This window comes from Uranotaenia lowii, chromosome 3 (genome assembly GCF_029784155.1).
Source record: "Uranotaenia lowii strain MFRU-FL chromosome 3, ASM2978415v1, whole genome shotgun sequence".
Lineage (NCBI taxonomy): Eukaryota > Metazoa > Arthropoda > Insecta > Diptera > Culicidae > Uranotaenia > Uranotaenia lowii.
This window is the reverse complement of record NC_073693.1, coordinates 9,675,585-9,690,323: the sequence shown is the minus strand read 5'-3', so window position 1 is coordinate 9,690,323 and position 14,739 is coordinate 9,675,585. Positions and strand designations below refer to the sequence as shown.

The 14,739-nt window shown below is 35.6% G+C and overlaps 1 protein-coding gene across 6 annotated transcripts in view; it reads right to left on the bottom strand.

Annotated features, from left to right (window-relative positions):
- Positions 1 to 14,739, bottom strand: part of LOC129754424 (rap guanine nucleotide exchange factor 4) — a 489,369-nt gene that overhangs the window by 14,675 nt on the left and 459,955 nt on the right. For all 6 annotated transcript variants that reach the window (XM_055750490.1, XM_055750486.1, XM_055750487.1 and 3 more), the window contains 3 exons: positions 6,293 to 6,426; positions 3,298 to 3,468; positions 1,586 to 1,764 (listed from right to left, as the gene is read on the bottom strand). In XM_055750490.1, the coding sequence (XP_055606465.1) occupies positions 1,586 to 1,764; positions 3,298 to 3,468; positions 6,293 to 6,426 (484 nt within the window). The remainder of the gene's footprint in view (positions 1 to 1,585; positions 1,765 to 3,297; positions 3,469 to 6,292; positions 6,427 to 14,739) is intronic.

Sequence of the window (14,739 nt, the reverse complement as noted above, 5' to 3'; positions counted from 1 at the left end):
AGTCTCTGCCTCCTAACGCCTAGCGTCTGATATTTTGTTTGAGGTCTCATCTTCTCACCTCTGACACCATGTCCAAAGTCTCACGTATCACATACTCCTCACAACAACTCGCGTCTGACGTCTGACGTTTCTCATCTCACGTCTTACGATCAACGTCTGATGTCTCACTTTCTCACGTCGTACGTTCTTCTTCTCATTTCTTACTACTTTCAATGTCTCATCACTTCTTCCGTGTCACTTCCAGTTATGTTTTGTACGTTTCAAGCCTTAAATTTCACGTTTTACGTTTTATTTACGTCTAACGGTCATATTGTACGTCCCACCCCACGTTATCAGCTTTTGCGTCACAGATTTTTTTTTCTACAATCAATACAACTTTCTCCGGATCCGGACTCCCCAGTGTTCTTACTCTAAGGAAATTCAAAATTGACTTTACTTAGTCTAAAGGGCGTGTCACATCAAATTGCATCACGGAAAAAAAGCTGTAGAAACTAAATTTTCAGGAATTATATCTTCAGCCTTCGCTTATGATCAAATAAGAGTCTTGGCCATGCTTCACTGTCAATTTTTCGTAAATTTTGAAAAATGTTGCAAAATTCGCAAGCAGAAACTATCCAAGTTTGCCAAAAAGTTCATGGTGTGGTAAGCGATCTGCTTTTGCGGAAAGCGGAGCGCCCCCTTCGTGACGACCGGCACGGTAAACGGGCAGGTTAACCCTAAGGAGTGCCTATAGAAGCTCTTATTACCACTATTGAAGCAGCACGAGGGCTCGACCATCTTCTGAACGAATCTCGCTTCGTGCCACTATTCAAAGGACATGTTGGAGTGGTACGAAGCCAACGGGGTAATCTTTATGCCGACGGAAATGAACCCGCCCAATAGAGAAATATTGGGCGATTATGAAGCAGGCCCTCCGGAAGAACCCAAAAGTTGTCAAATCGGAGACGGACTTCAAGAAAAAATGGATTTCTGTTTAAAAGAAAAATGGATTTCTGTTTAAAAAAAAATTACAACCTGACGATGTACAAAACCTTATGGAAGGGGTAAAGAGGAAGGTGTGAGCTTGGGGCTTGGGCTCGAAGTATGAATAAAAAGAAAATACCAAAAGTTGTTTAATAGTTTTTATTTTACTGTCTAAAATTTTCAAAAGGATCGGTCTACTGGGCGAATTTCTACAGCGTTTTTTTCGTGATGCAATTTGATGTGTTAACCCGTTAACTGTCAGTGAAACATAGAAACATCAAAATATCCCGAGTTTTCCAATATAACAGGAAATTTGACCAATTTGACTACAAGAGATTCACTGTTTATACCTTCGGGATGAATAAGCAATAACGACGCCTCAAATCCCTCGAGAATGAAAAATCACTGTTTAAAGATGCGATAATAAATCGTTCATTGACAAGCTCATTCGCTGTTTTTTTTTCTGTAAACATTAATTCTACAAAAAAGCTTCTATAAAACCTTTGGGTAGTTCCTTATTGATTTTGAAACCGGCCCAGAATAAAAATTTTAGGAATTGCTTTTCCTGCTCCGGTTCGGCTGGCATGAAATAAAATACAATTATAACTGAAACCAAACTTACCGAGGTGTCTGGATCTACAGTACCGCACCGTTCGCATCGTCTGGGCCATCATGTGCATCTTCTCGAAGTTCACCAGTCCCTCCAGGCTAGTTTTGTTACCCTCGTGGGCAAACGTCATATCCTTCAGCAGCAGCGGCATAAACGGAATCACCGGCGGTTGCAACTTTCCAACGGACATTCTGAAAAAAAGATATTATTAGTTAACATTTTATGTCACCATAATACGAACATTTTCCAATCCCTTGATTGATTTTCAATCCAAACAATGAAGTGAAAACTTTTGATTGACTTTCGTGATTTGACGCTGGTGTAAAAATTCCAGGAAGCAACAGGGAAAAATCAGATTAAAAATCAAATTGAATTGACTTTTTCTTCTTTTTTTGGAAGCAACAGACAAGGGCCTTTCTGTGAGGTGTATCGAACTTTTTCTTTTCAAGCACGAAAGATGCAGGAAAAAATCATCTTCTTTTGCGTTGCCAAATTGAAAGACGTACCAGCCTAGGTTTTGCGTTTTGCTTGGAGGAAAAAAGGGGCTCAACTGATAAAATAAGGTACATTTTCTTAACTTCATTCTCGCTTGAAAATTCTTCATGCCTTTTGTATGTTTTCACATTGAAAACAAATTGAACACCGTAAGCCAAAATCCATCTGGAAATTAATTTCACTTGCATGATTAGTGTAACTATGAAAAATACTTTCCTTTCCTCAAATAGACTTTTGTCCAAAACCTTTTACAGTAATTTAAAAAGCAATCATTTTTTCCCAAAGGAAAAAAAGTTAAAAAATTGACTTGGATTTTCCATCCACCCACCTGTTGAGCTATTCTTGAACTTTGTCAGCAGCCCTCGAGTGGTTTCCCTTCTGGTCCTTATTTCAATTTACTGCTGGGTGATTTTGCTTACTCACCAGGTGATTGGATGCGGTGAAGCATCTTCGGGATGATCATATTTCAAAGAGAATTTCGAATCAACATGGCAAGACGACGAAGACAACGAAGGAAAGAAATGGACTCCCAATTTTCGTATAGACCAACTTTTATGGGTTGAACTGGAGACCGGATCAATTTTGAAACCACTACTTTGGTTAATCAAAATTTTTTAATTTGCTTTCGGAGGTGAAAGAAAACTGAAATATTATTTTGAATTTTTCAAACTTTAAATGATTGATGTATCTTACTCGAATTTCTAATATAATTTCCTGAAACGCCCTACTACGAAACTCTCGAAATAAGAACTCGTGGAGTTGATTTATCTTTCTACTTCTTCGTTCTTTTCTGGAAACTCAATAATCGAAGGGTATAGTAGAGAGGTGTTTCGAGAAGTGGTCAAGAGACACTTTGATGTGCGAAAATGAACTCTATCTGGCTCTTTACCGATGGTAAAATCCCACCATCCCAGAGCTAGAGATAGTAGAGATTTCGACCGATAAAAATGGGAAAGTCTGTCATCCATCGTTTTTCAATCACTGTTGTAAGTAAGTAAGGGGGGATGACACACGTTTGACATACGGTACATTACCCCTTCCAGATCAGGACCAGGGGCCATGGGCCAAACGTTTGAATGGTTTCGGTAATGGTTTTCCTGAAAACCCTTTTATCGGTTCATTTTGAGTGGACTTCAATCAAGATTGAAACGATTTGATCCGGCTGAACGACGTAAAAAGGGCGAGGTGGAAAATGGAAAACATAAATCATGTGGGGTACCATCACCTACCTATAAGCCCGATGGTTCCGGCTGGGATCAATCAGGGCTTCGTACTCGGCAAACAGCTTCCGGAACTTGGACGGTAGTTTGTCCCAGGTGTACGTTAGCCGACTGACGGCCATATTCGAGAGACCCATCACCACGGCGAAGAATGCGTTCAGGTTTTGGAACTCTTTGCAGCTGTAAAGACAGAAAAAGTATAAAAAAAAACACATTTGAGAGAATGATCAGAATCAAATGGCCAAAATAATTGAAATGATAATCATTTAACACAAAAAGTGGAAAAATTACCAAAGAGAACAACCGTCATAATTATGAAAAAAATTATAAAAATCAAAATGATAAAAAAATGACAAAATTGAAAAAAGTACAAAAAAGTGGAAAAAAATGACGAAAATGACAAAAATAAAAAAAAATACCAAAATATTTAAAACTGACACAAATTATCAAAATTACAAAAAAATACGAAAATTACAAACTATAGAAAAACTAGAAATTTACAAAAATGACATGAATGACAAAAATGACAGAAATTACGAAAAGGTAAAAAATGACAAAAATGAAAAAAAGACAAAAATGAAAAAAAGACAAAAATGAAAAAAAGACAAAAATGACGAAAATGACAAGAGTGACAAAAATGACAGAAACTTCAAAAATGATGAAATAACAAAAATTACAAAAAAAAATGAAAATAACAAAAATGACAAAAATGACAAAAATGACAAAAGTGACAAAAATGACAAAAATGACAAAAATGACAAAAATGACAAAAATGACAAAAATGACAAAAATGACAAAAATGACAAAAATGACAAAAATGACAAAAATGACAAAAATGACAAAAATGACAAAAATGACAAAAATGACAAAAATGACAAAAATGACAAAAATGACAAAAATGACAAAAATGACAAAAATGACAAAAATGACAAAAATGACAAAAATGACAAAAATGACAAAAATGACAAAAATGACAAAAATGACAAAAATGACAAAAATGACAAAAATGACAAAAATGACAAAAATGACAAAAATGACAAAAATGACAAAAATGACAAAAATGACAAAAATGACAAAAATGACAAAAATGACAAAAATGACAAAAATGACAAAAATGACAAAAATGACAAAAATGACAAAAATGACAAAAATGACAAAAATGACAAAAATGACAAAAATGACAAAAATGACAAAAATGACAAAAATGACAAAAATGACAAAAATGACAAAAATGACAAAAATGACAAAAATGACAAAAATGACAAAAATGACAAAAATGACAAAAATGACAAAAATGACAAAAATGACAAAAATGACAAAAATGACAAAAATGACAAAAATGACAAAAATGACAAAAATGACAAAAATGACAAAAATGACAAAAATGACAAAAATGACAAAAATGATAAAAATGACATAAGTGACAAAAATGACAAAAATGACAAAAATGACAAAAATGACAAAAATGACAAAAATGACAAAAATGACAAAAATGACAAAAATGACAAAAATGACAAAAATGACAAAAATGACAAAAATGACAAAAATGATAAAAATGACATAAGTGACAAAAATGACAAAAATGACAAAAATGACAAAAATGACAAAAATGACAAAAATGACAAAAATGACAAAAATGACAAAAATGACAAAAATGACAAAAATGACAAAAATGACAAAAATGACAAAAATGACAAAAATGACAAAAATGACAAAAATGACAAAAATGACAAAAATGACAAAAATGACAAAAATGACAAAAATGACAAAAATGACAAAAATGACAAAAATGACAAAAATGACAAAAATGACAAAAATGACAAAAATGACAAAAATGACAAAAATGACAAAAATGACAAAAATGACAAAAATGACAAAAATGACAAAAATGACAAAAATGACAAAAATGACAAAAATGACAAAAATGACAAAAATGACAAAAATGACAAAAATGACTAAAATGACAAAAATGACAAAAATGACAAAAATGACAAAAATGACAAAAATGACAAAAATGACAAAAATGACAAAAATGGCAGAAATGACAAAAAATGGCAAAAATTACAAAAATGACAAATTAGTTTCATAAATTTTATTATTTCAGCTCTGGTCTTAAATTTATTCAACGAAGCTTTCCGAGTTTAGTGTTTAAATTTTGAAAAAAAAAAAAAAATATTAAAAATTCAGATTTTTTATTTTTTATTGTGCATATATTAAAAAAAATAATTATTGAGAATTACAAATTGGAAAAATACAAAAGATGAAGTTTTGAAGCAAAACAATTACAAAACTAAATGAAAAAATAATAATATTAAATTCTAAAACAAGAATAGAAAATTCAAATGAAAAATAAATTTGGCAAAAAAATGGATTGATGTTTAAAGCTATAAAAATGGGATAGAATAAGAACGAAAATGAAAAATTGAAAATTGTACAAAGTTTTTAAAATTGTAGAAGACAAGCAAAATGCGTAAATTTTAAAAAAGAATCAGTAATAGATTCAAGTTTAACCCTGATACGCCCTAGAGTGACAATATAACAGTATTGCAAGTTTGGCGAGTTGTAATTTTTTTCGGTGTCACCAAATCATACAATTTCTTCTGGGACCCTCAATGAATTTTCGAAATCTTTAATTTTGCATCATTACTTTTTTTATGGATCCACCCTAAAAGCCCAGAGAAAGAAAACATGAGAAATTGCAAATTGACATAAAGTTCAAATACCAGCTACTTTTAAAAATTCGTTAAAAAACACTCCAGGGACTGTAACGGGTAAACATTTCTAAGACGGCTGATGGTTGAAATTTTTTCAGCTGACACGTGAAGATAAACTAGTGAGAAGATCCAAGGATGTTAATTAGCCTTCTGACAGAGGGAAGACAGCAGGAAATTGAGGCCAAAATACGGAAGAAGGGAGCCAAAGTTAAAGGCAAAATAAGTACGTAAAAATGAACGAAAAAACAGAAAAATATCAAACTATAAATGCAATAACAATCGCTACTTACAATGCAGCCAGTTTGATAAACTTCTTGACTAGGGACATTCGCTTCGTCAGATTGGCGGTGGACACGATTTCCGTCACCACCCAGTACTGGATCTCGTTGAAGCGCCTGATGAAAACGTCCAGGTTCGATGTAATCTGCAAGAAACAACATGAGAGAACATTCAAGCCATGGATTAGATGAAACGTTAAAGCGTTGACAAATCGGCTGGATTTAAAGAACGTTGCTGTTGGCGCTTTTAAAAGCGCTTAATTTAATTTAATTGCAACTCTAATCAGAAAGTTAAACTAGTTAACTCAAGGCAAGTTACTGTAAACTCATTTTTTTTATGGAAAAACCTTAGATCACGAAACGAAATTTCATAGAACGATATTCCTCAAAAATCATATTTATTTTTACTGTAGAATTGTTGACTATCAATTGTTAATAATTACTTATTTTTTAGTTTTTAGTTACATTGGTCAAGGACGACTCCCGGAAGCAGCGCAAAAATGCAAACGTGAATTGCAGCGCAATAAAGAGTAGACTCATGCTCTCATATAGTTAGCGTCCTCCATCGTTTTCCGCGCTTTTGTTCCGCGGGCGGCACAAAATGGGCGGAAAACTCTCGTTTCATTACTGTTTCCGTTTTGCTGAAGCTGCTGCATGGTGCCGCGCCACGTTAATTCTAATTAAACATGAACGGTTTAATCACACATACCAACTAGGTACCTACTTTCCATCGGAGGCTTGGCACTAAATAAGTATATGAGTTGATGGCGTCGCGTCGCTTGTGCGATAATCACCATCATTGAGGGACACAGCATCAGAGCGTCGAAGTTGATGAACAGGCTTCAGTCAAATGTGCATCAAGCGCTAATGTTCCAGAGGTTATTTTTTTCTCACCCCGATCGCAACCTGTCAAAGTAATTTTAAATTGCTGGTTTTAAACCCACAAAATTTCATTTTGAAAAAAAGTTGACATTCCAATAAAAATTTACCGGAAATTGTTCATTTAACAGTAGATGACAAGTTGGAAGGGTACAAAATGGTTTACTTCGAAAAAAATTCAATAAAATAACCCAGCCACGTGTGACCTTTCATTGTGTCCGCCGGAAGTGATTGAAGGGCCCATATTGCATTTATCGGGGTTCGAATCCGACCTGAACCAATAAATACCACCCTCTGCTTACGAGCCCTTCCGTTCGTGTGAAGGGTCCTCAATATTGCTGCACAGCAGATGGCACAACGACTGACTGTGACTGGGGATTAAATGTACCGATAAGGTGTAAATGTCGATGGTTATTTGGGTGGCAAATTCACTGGAACAATATGTTCGGTTCCTGTTTGAATGTGATTTGTGTTGTTTTTGAGCACCTTTTATATACTGTGATGAATGGTTGCAAACAGTCCATATGTATTGTTTGGATTTCTACTAAATGGGTGCCGAACTGTGAAAAGTTGTCATGAGCATACAATTGTTAATTCAATTGAGCTGAATTTAAAATTTAAAAATCTAATTCTTGTTTCCGTTATCAATACTAGGGACTCCTAATTGGACTGTAAAGAGAGTTATTTCTTCGTGGTGTAACCAGGGCAAGCAAAATGGGTATGTCGTTAAATGAGATTTTTTTTTCCTTTTTTGTGACGTAGCATTAAGTCATACTGCGACAGGAGGCAAATCGAAATTCGCGAACGAATCTCGCGACACGAAAATAGCTTCATAAAAGGACATCTACATTAGGGTGTCCCAAAATTGCATTATGTCTGGGAATCTGGGGTCTCACCCTCCAAATGGTAGATTAGGATGTGGAGAACAAACTTTTGTATGGGGCCGACTGAAAAAAATCATGTTTAGATGATTGTCACCTCACCTCGGAGTCACCGTGACTTTTGTCACCTTATTCCCGGAGTCGAGCACATCAACTGGTTAACATCAAGGCCGAATCAGGAAGAATATTTTGGAAGGTATCTCTGAAGAGTGCGGCTTACTTCCTTTCCATCCCCAAACGACCGACCAACCAACCGAAATTTCCCTAATCAGGCCACGACACAAGAACGGAAACCAGCCGGGCGAGGTCGAAATTGCGAACCAGTTGAAGTTTATCGGCAAGCATCCGGAAGAGGAACAGGAAACTCTTACCGAACCTCCATCGATGACTGACAAAAATTTGGCCTAAGATCGAGGCATCTGTTTTATTTATATACGTTAGAGCATTTTTTTTTATATAATCTCATACAGTTTTTGAGAAAATGATTTTATAACAAATGTAGTCAAAATAGCCGATTTCCGAATCAGGACGGGCTAAATGCGCATATTTATGTTAAAGCTATATTTCAGTTCCACTTGCAATGTTACATGGTCGGATTATATTGCATAGTCGGCACAGGGTCAGATTATGTTTCGTGGTCAGGTTATATTAAAATGGAAACCTTATGTTGCATGATCGGATGATCAGTGTGAAATTGGAGATGATTTATGTCATTTTTGTCATTTTTGTCAGTTGATTCGTGGATTAGCGCAACACGTTATAATTTTGTATGGAAGAAGAAATGTTTGCGTATTAAATCATCCAGAAAAGAGGAGTGAGGTAGGTCTTGGTGCGCTAAGCAGCGAAAATTGTTTTTCCTTCTTAAACGCTAAAAAATTATTTAATGTGTTCTGATATAAAAATTGTGAAAATAAATGATAGATAGTGTAGAATTCAATGCGCATCACTAGCAACCTGTTATCGATCAGTTCAGACGTGTCGGATTTCTGAAAACCTCCGGAAGAAGATAAAGAAGCTTTGACATTTAAAAATATCTATGAATTTACGGAAAATGTATTTCTTCATAAGCTAAGAATTTTGTATCCTTTCAAATCTAAGGGATCTCAGAAGGGATAAAGAAATTCGAGTGACATTTCTTCTCGCGCGTTTACCTATCATCATCCGTAACATCCTTCTAAACAACTGCTATCGATTGAAAATTTGTTGAAAAGGGAACTAGTTTCTTAGCGCACCTTTCCTTAGTTGCTACCGAAAAATGGATTTAAAACAATTGATTTGAGATTTAATTTTACTTTTAAACCTTAAAAATTTACTATGGAAATTTCATACGATTAAGGACACACAGAGAAAAAAAATGCTTAAAAACTGTATTGATATTTTGAATTTTGAAAAGTTATCTGGTAAAATCTCAACTAAATACTAACTTCTTTACTAAATTGGACCAAAAATGATTTTTTGGACAACAAATATCATTGTTATATATTGATTTTAAGTGTAATCAAGTAAATGACAAATGGTTTTTATATTGTTTTGAGTCAGCTTTGCAAATCGTGGGAATTAAATATTGTCGTTGTTTCCTTTTTTGTTTACCTTTTTTATTCGAATTAAACAAAAAATTATTTTGAAACATTAAGCTACCAGAGTTTCGAGTTTTGTATAATAAGCTAAAGTTGTAGATCTCATGCCAAATTTGGGTCAGATCGGATGACGGGAAGGAATCGCTCAACGAGCCTTAAGTTTGTATGAGATTTTGAGACAGGAAAAACCAGTTTTTCATCAATAAGTTTGATTCCTTTCGGCCGATTTATTTTGAATATGATTTTCCTTAAAGCCCAAATTATGACAAATATTTTTTCTCAAGACGGCATTTCGATAAAATTCAAGACAAAAAAATTATAATAAGGCTTCTAAAATGAACTCACTTTTTAAAGGATGGTTTTCACCACTGTTAATAAATCGGAGCGTTCGAACATATCGAAGCCTCATTTATTGATGAAAAACTGGTTTCTGATGTTTCTCCCGAACATAATTTCTCAAAATTCCATACAAACTTCAGACTCGATGAGCGACCCCTTCCCGTGATCCGGCATGAATTTGGCATGAAATCTTGTACTAGGCCTAGGATCAACTTAAGCCTGCAGCGCATAACTTTTTCAATAGTCTGGTCATTTGGGGCTCTCTAAAGTACATGCTAGACTATGTCATGATAAACAGAATTATACATTGATTAAAATTAAAGATGCTATTATCAGCACAATCTCCTAAAATTTAGTCAAGCTTTCTAATTGATTTTTGAAAACCATCATTTAAAGGATTATACTATAATATTACCTGTATCGTACTACTAAATCGAAGATTTAATCCCTCACTTTTTTGTAGGAAATAAATATTATAATTTTAAAAACGATTTTTCAAAATTCGAATGAGTTTGTTGCTAGAATAGCTGACCCAGTTGAAAGGCCTTCAAAAAGTGAAAATATAAAATGGCGAAAAAGTTAGGTTTAAGGTTTGTGTACATGAAATGTACTGCAAGAATCAAGGAATATTAAAAATCTAAGAAATTTTTTGTAGAACTTTCAGTAAATCTCAGACGATTTTGAATGAATTTGCGTTTATCCCATACAAATTTATTGTTATCTTATTTTGATCGCCCCTGGGATATACCCTTATGTTGAGTTTATGGCATATCGGCAAATTATAATTCTAATTAGAGAGTAATTAACACAGAAATGAAAATTGATAGGTGGATAGGTCAAAGCTAGAGCGCTTTGGGTAGAAGAAACACATAGTACACTTCATACCAAGTTTGCTGCGGTCTAATGGTAACATTATGTCACACATGGTCGCCTAAACGTTACAACTCATGTCACATACCACATCACGTGCTTATGACTATAAATATTAAGTTGAATTCCCAAACTGAAACTTTGTCAAAAAACGATCCCTTCTGAGTAATCCGATGTCCTTTTTGTCAATGTTGATAAGCAAAATTGAGGAATGGCAACAAGTTGATGTAGTGTACATCGAGTTCACGACGGCCTCACATAGAGTACCACATGTACTGTTGATAAAATAATTAAGAACTATGAGACTTCCAAGTTGGCTTCTAACATTGCTAGGTTCATATTCAACGCACAGAACTGTTGACGTACGGAAAACAACGATGCTGTGTGGTGGCGGCTTATAGAATACTACCACTGGGATACTGGTCCACGTCGTAAAAGGCGACTTATCCAGTACTTCCCATATGCGTTAGTCATTCTTCAAATGCGACTATCACATTGGGAGGGGGGAACCTTGGCTTGGTTCCAAGCCAAGTTTCTTCAGAGAGGATTCACCAATTGTGCTTATTGCTATTAATGCGCATGCACGAGTTGTATTCTCCTAAATTTTGTAAACACCCGCTTCAAGGTGGTTCTGTGCCTGCGGGCCCCAAAGTGGGGGTAGGAGGGTGTATAATAATCCTATCTTAAGCAGAACGTTGTTAAGGTCTGCACTATAGCCAGGCACTGGTGCAAAGGGCCGTATTTTTCCTGGCAACTCGTGGGATTCAGATTATACACACGATTTTAAAATTTTCATCCTGTATGGGATACCCCGCTTCATGCGTCGATATGAAGGTGCAGAGGTTCTTGTGTGTGATGGAAATATGTGTGGAATTCTTTGATAGAAATGCTTTCTATTAAGGTTGCACAGATAAATCTGCAGCACAAAAGAACCGCTACACTTAACTTATGTCGTTTAATCCTTAATGGAACTGCATCAATCGCCTTGGTCCAAGAACCCTATTTCCGAAATGGAACTTTTTACTTAGGGAATTTGCTCAAACCAAACTTTACTGTGTTCAGTGTAATTGGAATGACTAATGCCCGAATAATGCCTCGTGCATGTATATTGATAAACAATTCTTTAAATGCAACATTTATACCCAATCTAACAACAAGAGATATTTGCGTCGTTCAGGTTTCGCTGCCTGATATAAAATACGTCTACTGTTCAGCATACTCACCATATGAACAATCATCCCCTACGGATGATCTAAAAAATGTCATTTCATTCTGTGAATCACAAAATATACCTCTTGTAATTGGCTGTGATGCCAATGCCCATCATTTTGTATGGGGTAGCTCAGATATCAATCTGAGAGGCTTAAATTTAATGGAATATTTAAGCAGCACTGATTTAGAAATTCTAAATGTAGGAAATAAACCAACTTTTGTTAGGTGTGACAGAGAAGAGGTGATTGACATCACACTTTGTTCAAGAACAATTTCTCAGGAAATTTCAAATTGGCATGTGCCTAACGAAGAATCGATTTCTGACCACAGGTTTATCTATTTTGAACACTCAGGTGAGTTTTTAGAAACAATTACATTCAGAAACCCAAGAACAACTAATTGGGACCTATATTTGGAGCATCTTGCTACTAAATTTCATGGATATACACCTGAAATTACTACTCCTCTTGAGTTGGATGAAGTGGTTGCAAAAACCACCGAAATTATTTTGAATTCTTATGAAGAAGCGTGTCCCTTACGAACGTTGAAATTCAACAAAAACAGTACACCATGGTGGAACTCAAATCTCAGTAAATTACGAAAAAACTGCAGACGCTCTTGGAACCGAAGGCGCACGGAAGGTTTTGATGCCTTCAAGTTGGCTCGCAGAGTTTACCGGAAAGCAACAAGAGCTGCCGAACGCTCAAGTTGGCAGAACTACTGCACAAACATTTCAAGCTTGCACGAAGCAAGTAGGTTAAATAAAGTCTTAGCCAAATCAAAAGATTATCAGGTTTCATACCTTAAAACCCCTAGTGGTGATTATACATCAAACGACGAAGAAACATTAAGTTGTCTATTCAATACTCACTTTCCAGGATGTGTTGATCAAGATTCATCGATAGAGCCTGAGTTCTTTTCTGGAAGTCTAGATTCCTTGCATTTTGCTCGGAAAATAGTTACTACAGAATCGATCAAATGGGCAATCGATGGTTTTGCTCAATACAAATCTCCTGGAAGTGACGGTTTATTTCCAGTTTTGCTTCAAAAAGGTTTCGATCATTTCAAACACATATTAAGAAAAATAATGATAAGCAGTTTTTCTCATGGATATATTCCTAAACTTTGGCGGCAGATAGCCGTGAAATTCATCCCTAAAGGGGGACGATCATCATACGACGAAGCCAAAAGCTTTCGTCCTATTAGTCTAAGTTCATTTCTATTAAAAGCACTTGAACGTTTAATTGATCATCATATCAGGCAAGAATGTCTTGTCCAACATCCGCTTAATGCGACACAACATGCATACCAAACAGGAAAATCAACATTAACTCTTCTGCACAACGTAGTACATAATATTGAAAATGGGCTTGTGATATAGCTCAGTTGGCAAGTCTGTTGTCTTCTGAGCCGATGTCCGCGAGTTCGAGCCCAAGAGTAAACATCGAACACAGTTGTACCGGATAAGTTTTTCAATAACGATCCGCCAACTGTAACGTTGATAAAGTCGCGAATGCCATAAAGATGGTAAAACGACTATAATCGAAACAAAAAAAAAATATTGAAAATAGTTTTTCACAGAAAGAATCATGTCTAGGAGCATTTCTAGACATAGAAGGAGCACTTGATAATGTCTCGTTTACATCAATAATGGATGCGGCACTACTTCATGGAGTGCCTAGTGTTATAACTAAATGGATTAGCGCAATGCTAAGTAACAGAAATCTTCATTCGTCTTTAAGACAAGCTTCAATAAAAAAAGTTAGCACACGTGGTTGCCCACAGGGAGGTGTACTATCACCTCTTTTGTGGAACCTAGTTGCAGACGGCTTGTTGAGAAAACTCAATGACCGTGGAATACCAACCTATGGATTCGCAGATGATTATCTTCTGCTGGTAAGAGGTTTGTGCATAAGCACATTATTTGATATAATGCAACAAGCTCTGCGCTCTGTTGAACGATGGTGTTCTCATGTAGAACTTTCAGTTAATCCTCTAAAAACTAATATTGTTTTATTTACTAAAAAACGTATCACCCGCGGGGTGCGCCCTCTGCTGTTTTATGGTTCCGAAATCACCGTGTCTAATCAAGTTAAATATTTGGGTGTCATTCTTGACTGCAGTGAAGTTGCAACAGTTCGGACTAAACTAAATCTCCTTCAAAGAATGTGTCTTTTGGGGATGTCCGGATCGTTCACTACAACTCCTACTGCAGCACTAGAGGCTCTGTTTTCTATCAAACCTCTACACTTGTTCCTAAAACAGGAAGCCTTCTCATGTGCTTTTCGTCTACAGGCAGTTGGTCTCTGGCTGTCAGGAAATATCGATGGATCATCGAGTCATACAAATGTGTGGCCTGAATTAGTTAGATTAAACAAGTACAATCTAGCGCCAAACGATTTAACACTCTCGAGTAGTTTTCCCTACATGGGGTTTAAAGTCAAATTTCCTTCTCCTCAAGAATGGTTATCAGGTTTCGTAGAGGACCAAATGTCCTCTCATATTGTATTCTATACTTACGGTTCATTATCAAACGGCCGTGTAGGTGCAGGAATTTTCTGTCACGAGTTGAACATAGAATATGCTCAACCTCTAGGAAAATATTGTACAGTCTTTCAGGCTGAGCTATATGCTATTATGTATGGAGTGCAAATTGCACTTCAAAAGAAGATTATGTTCAGAACAATTTATTTCTGTTCAG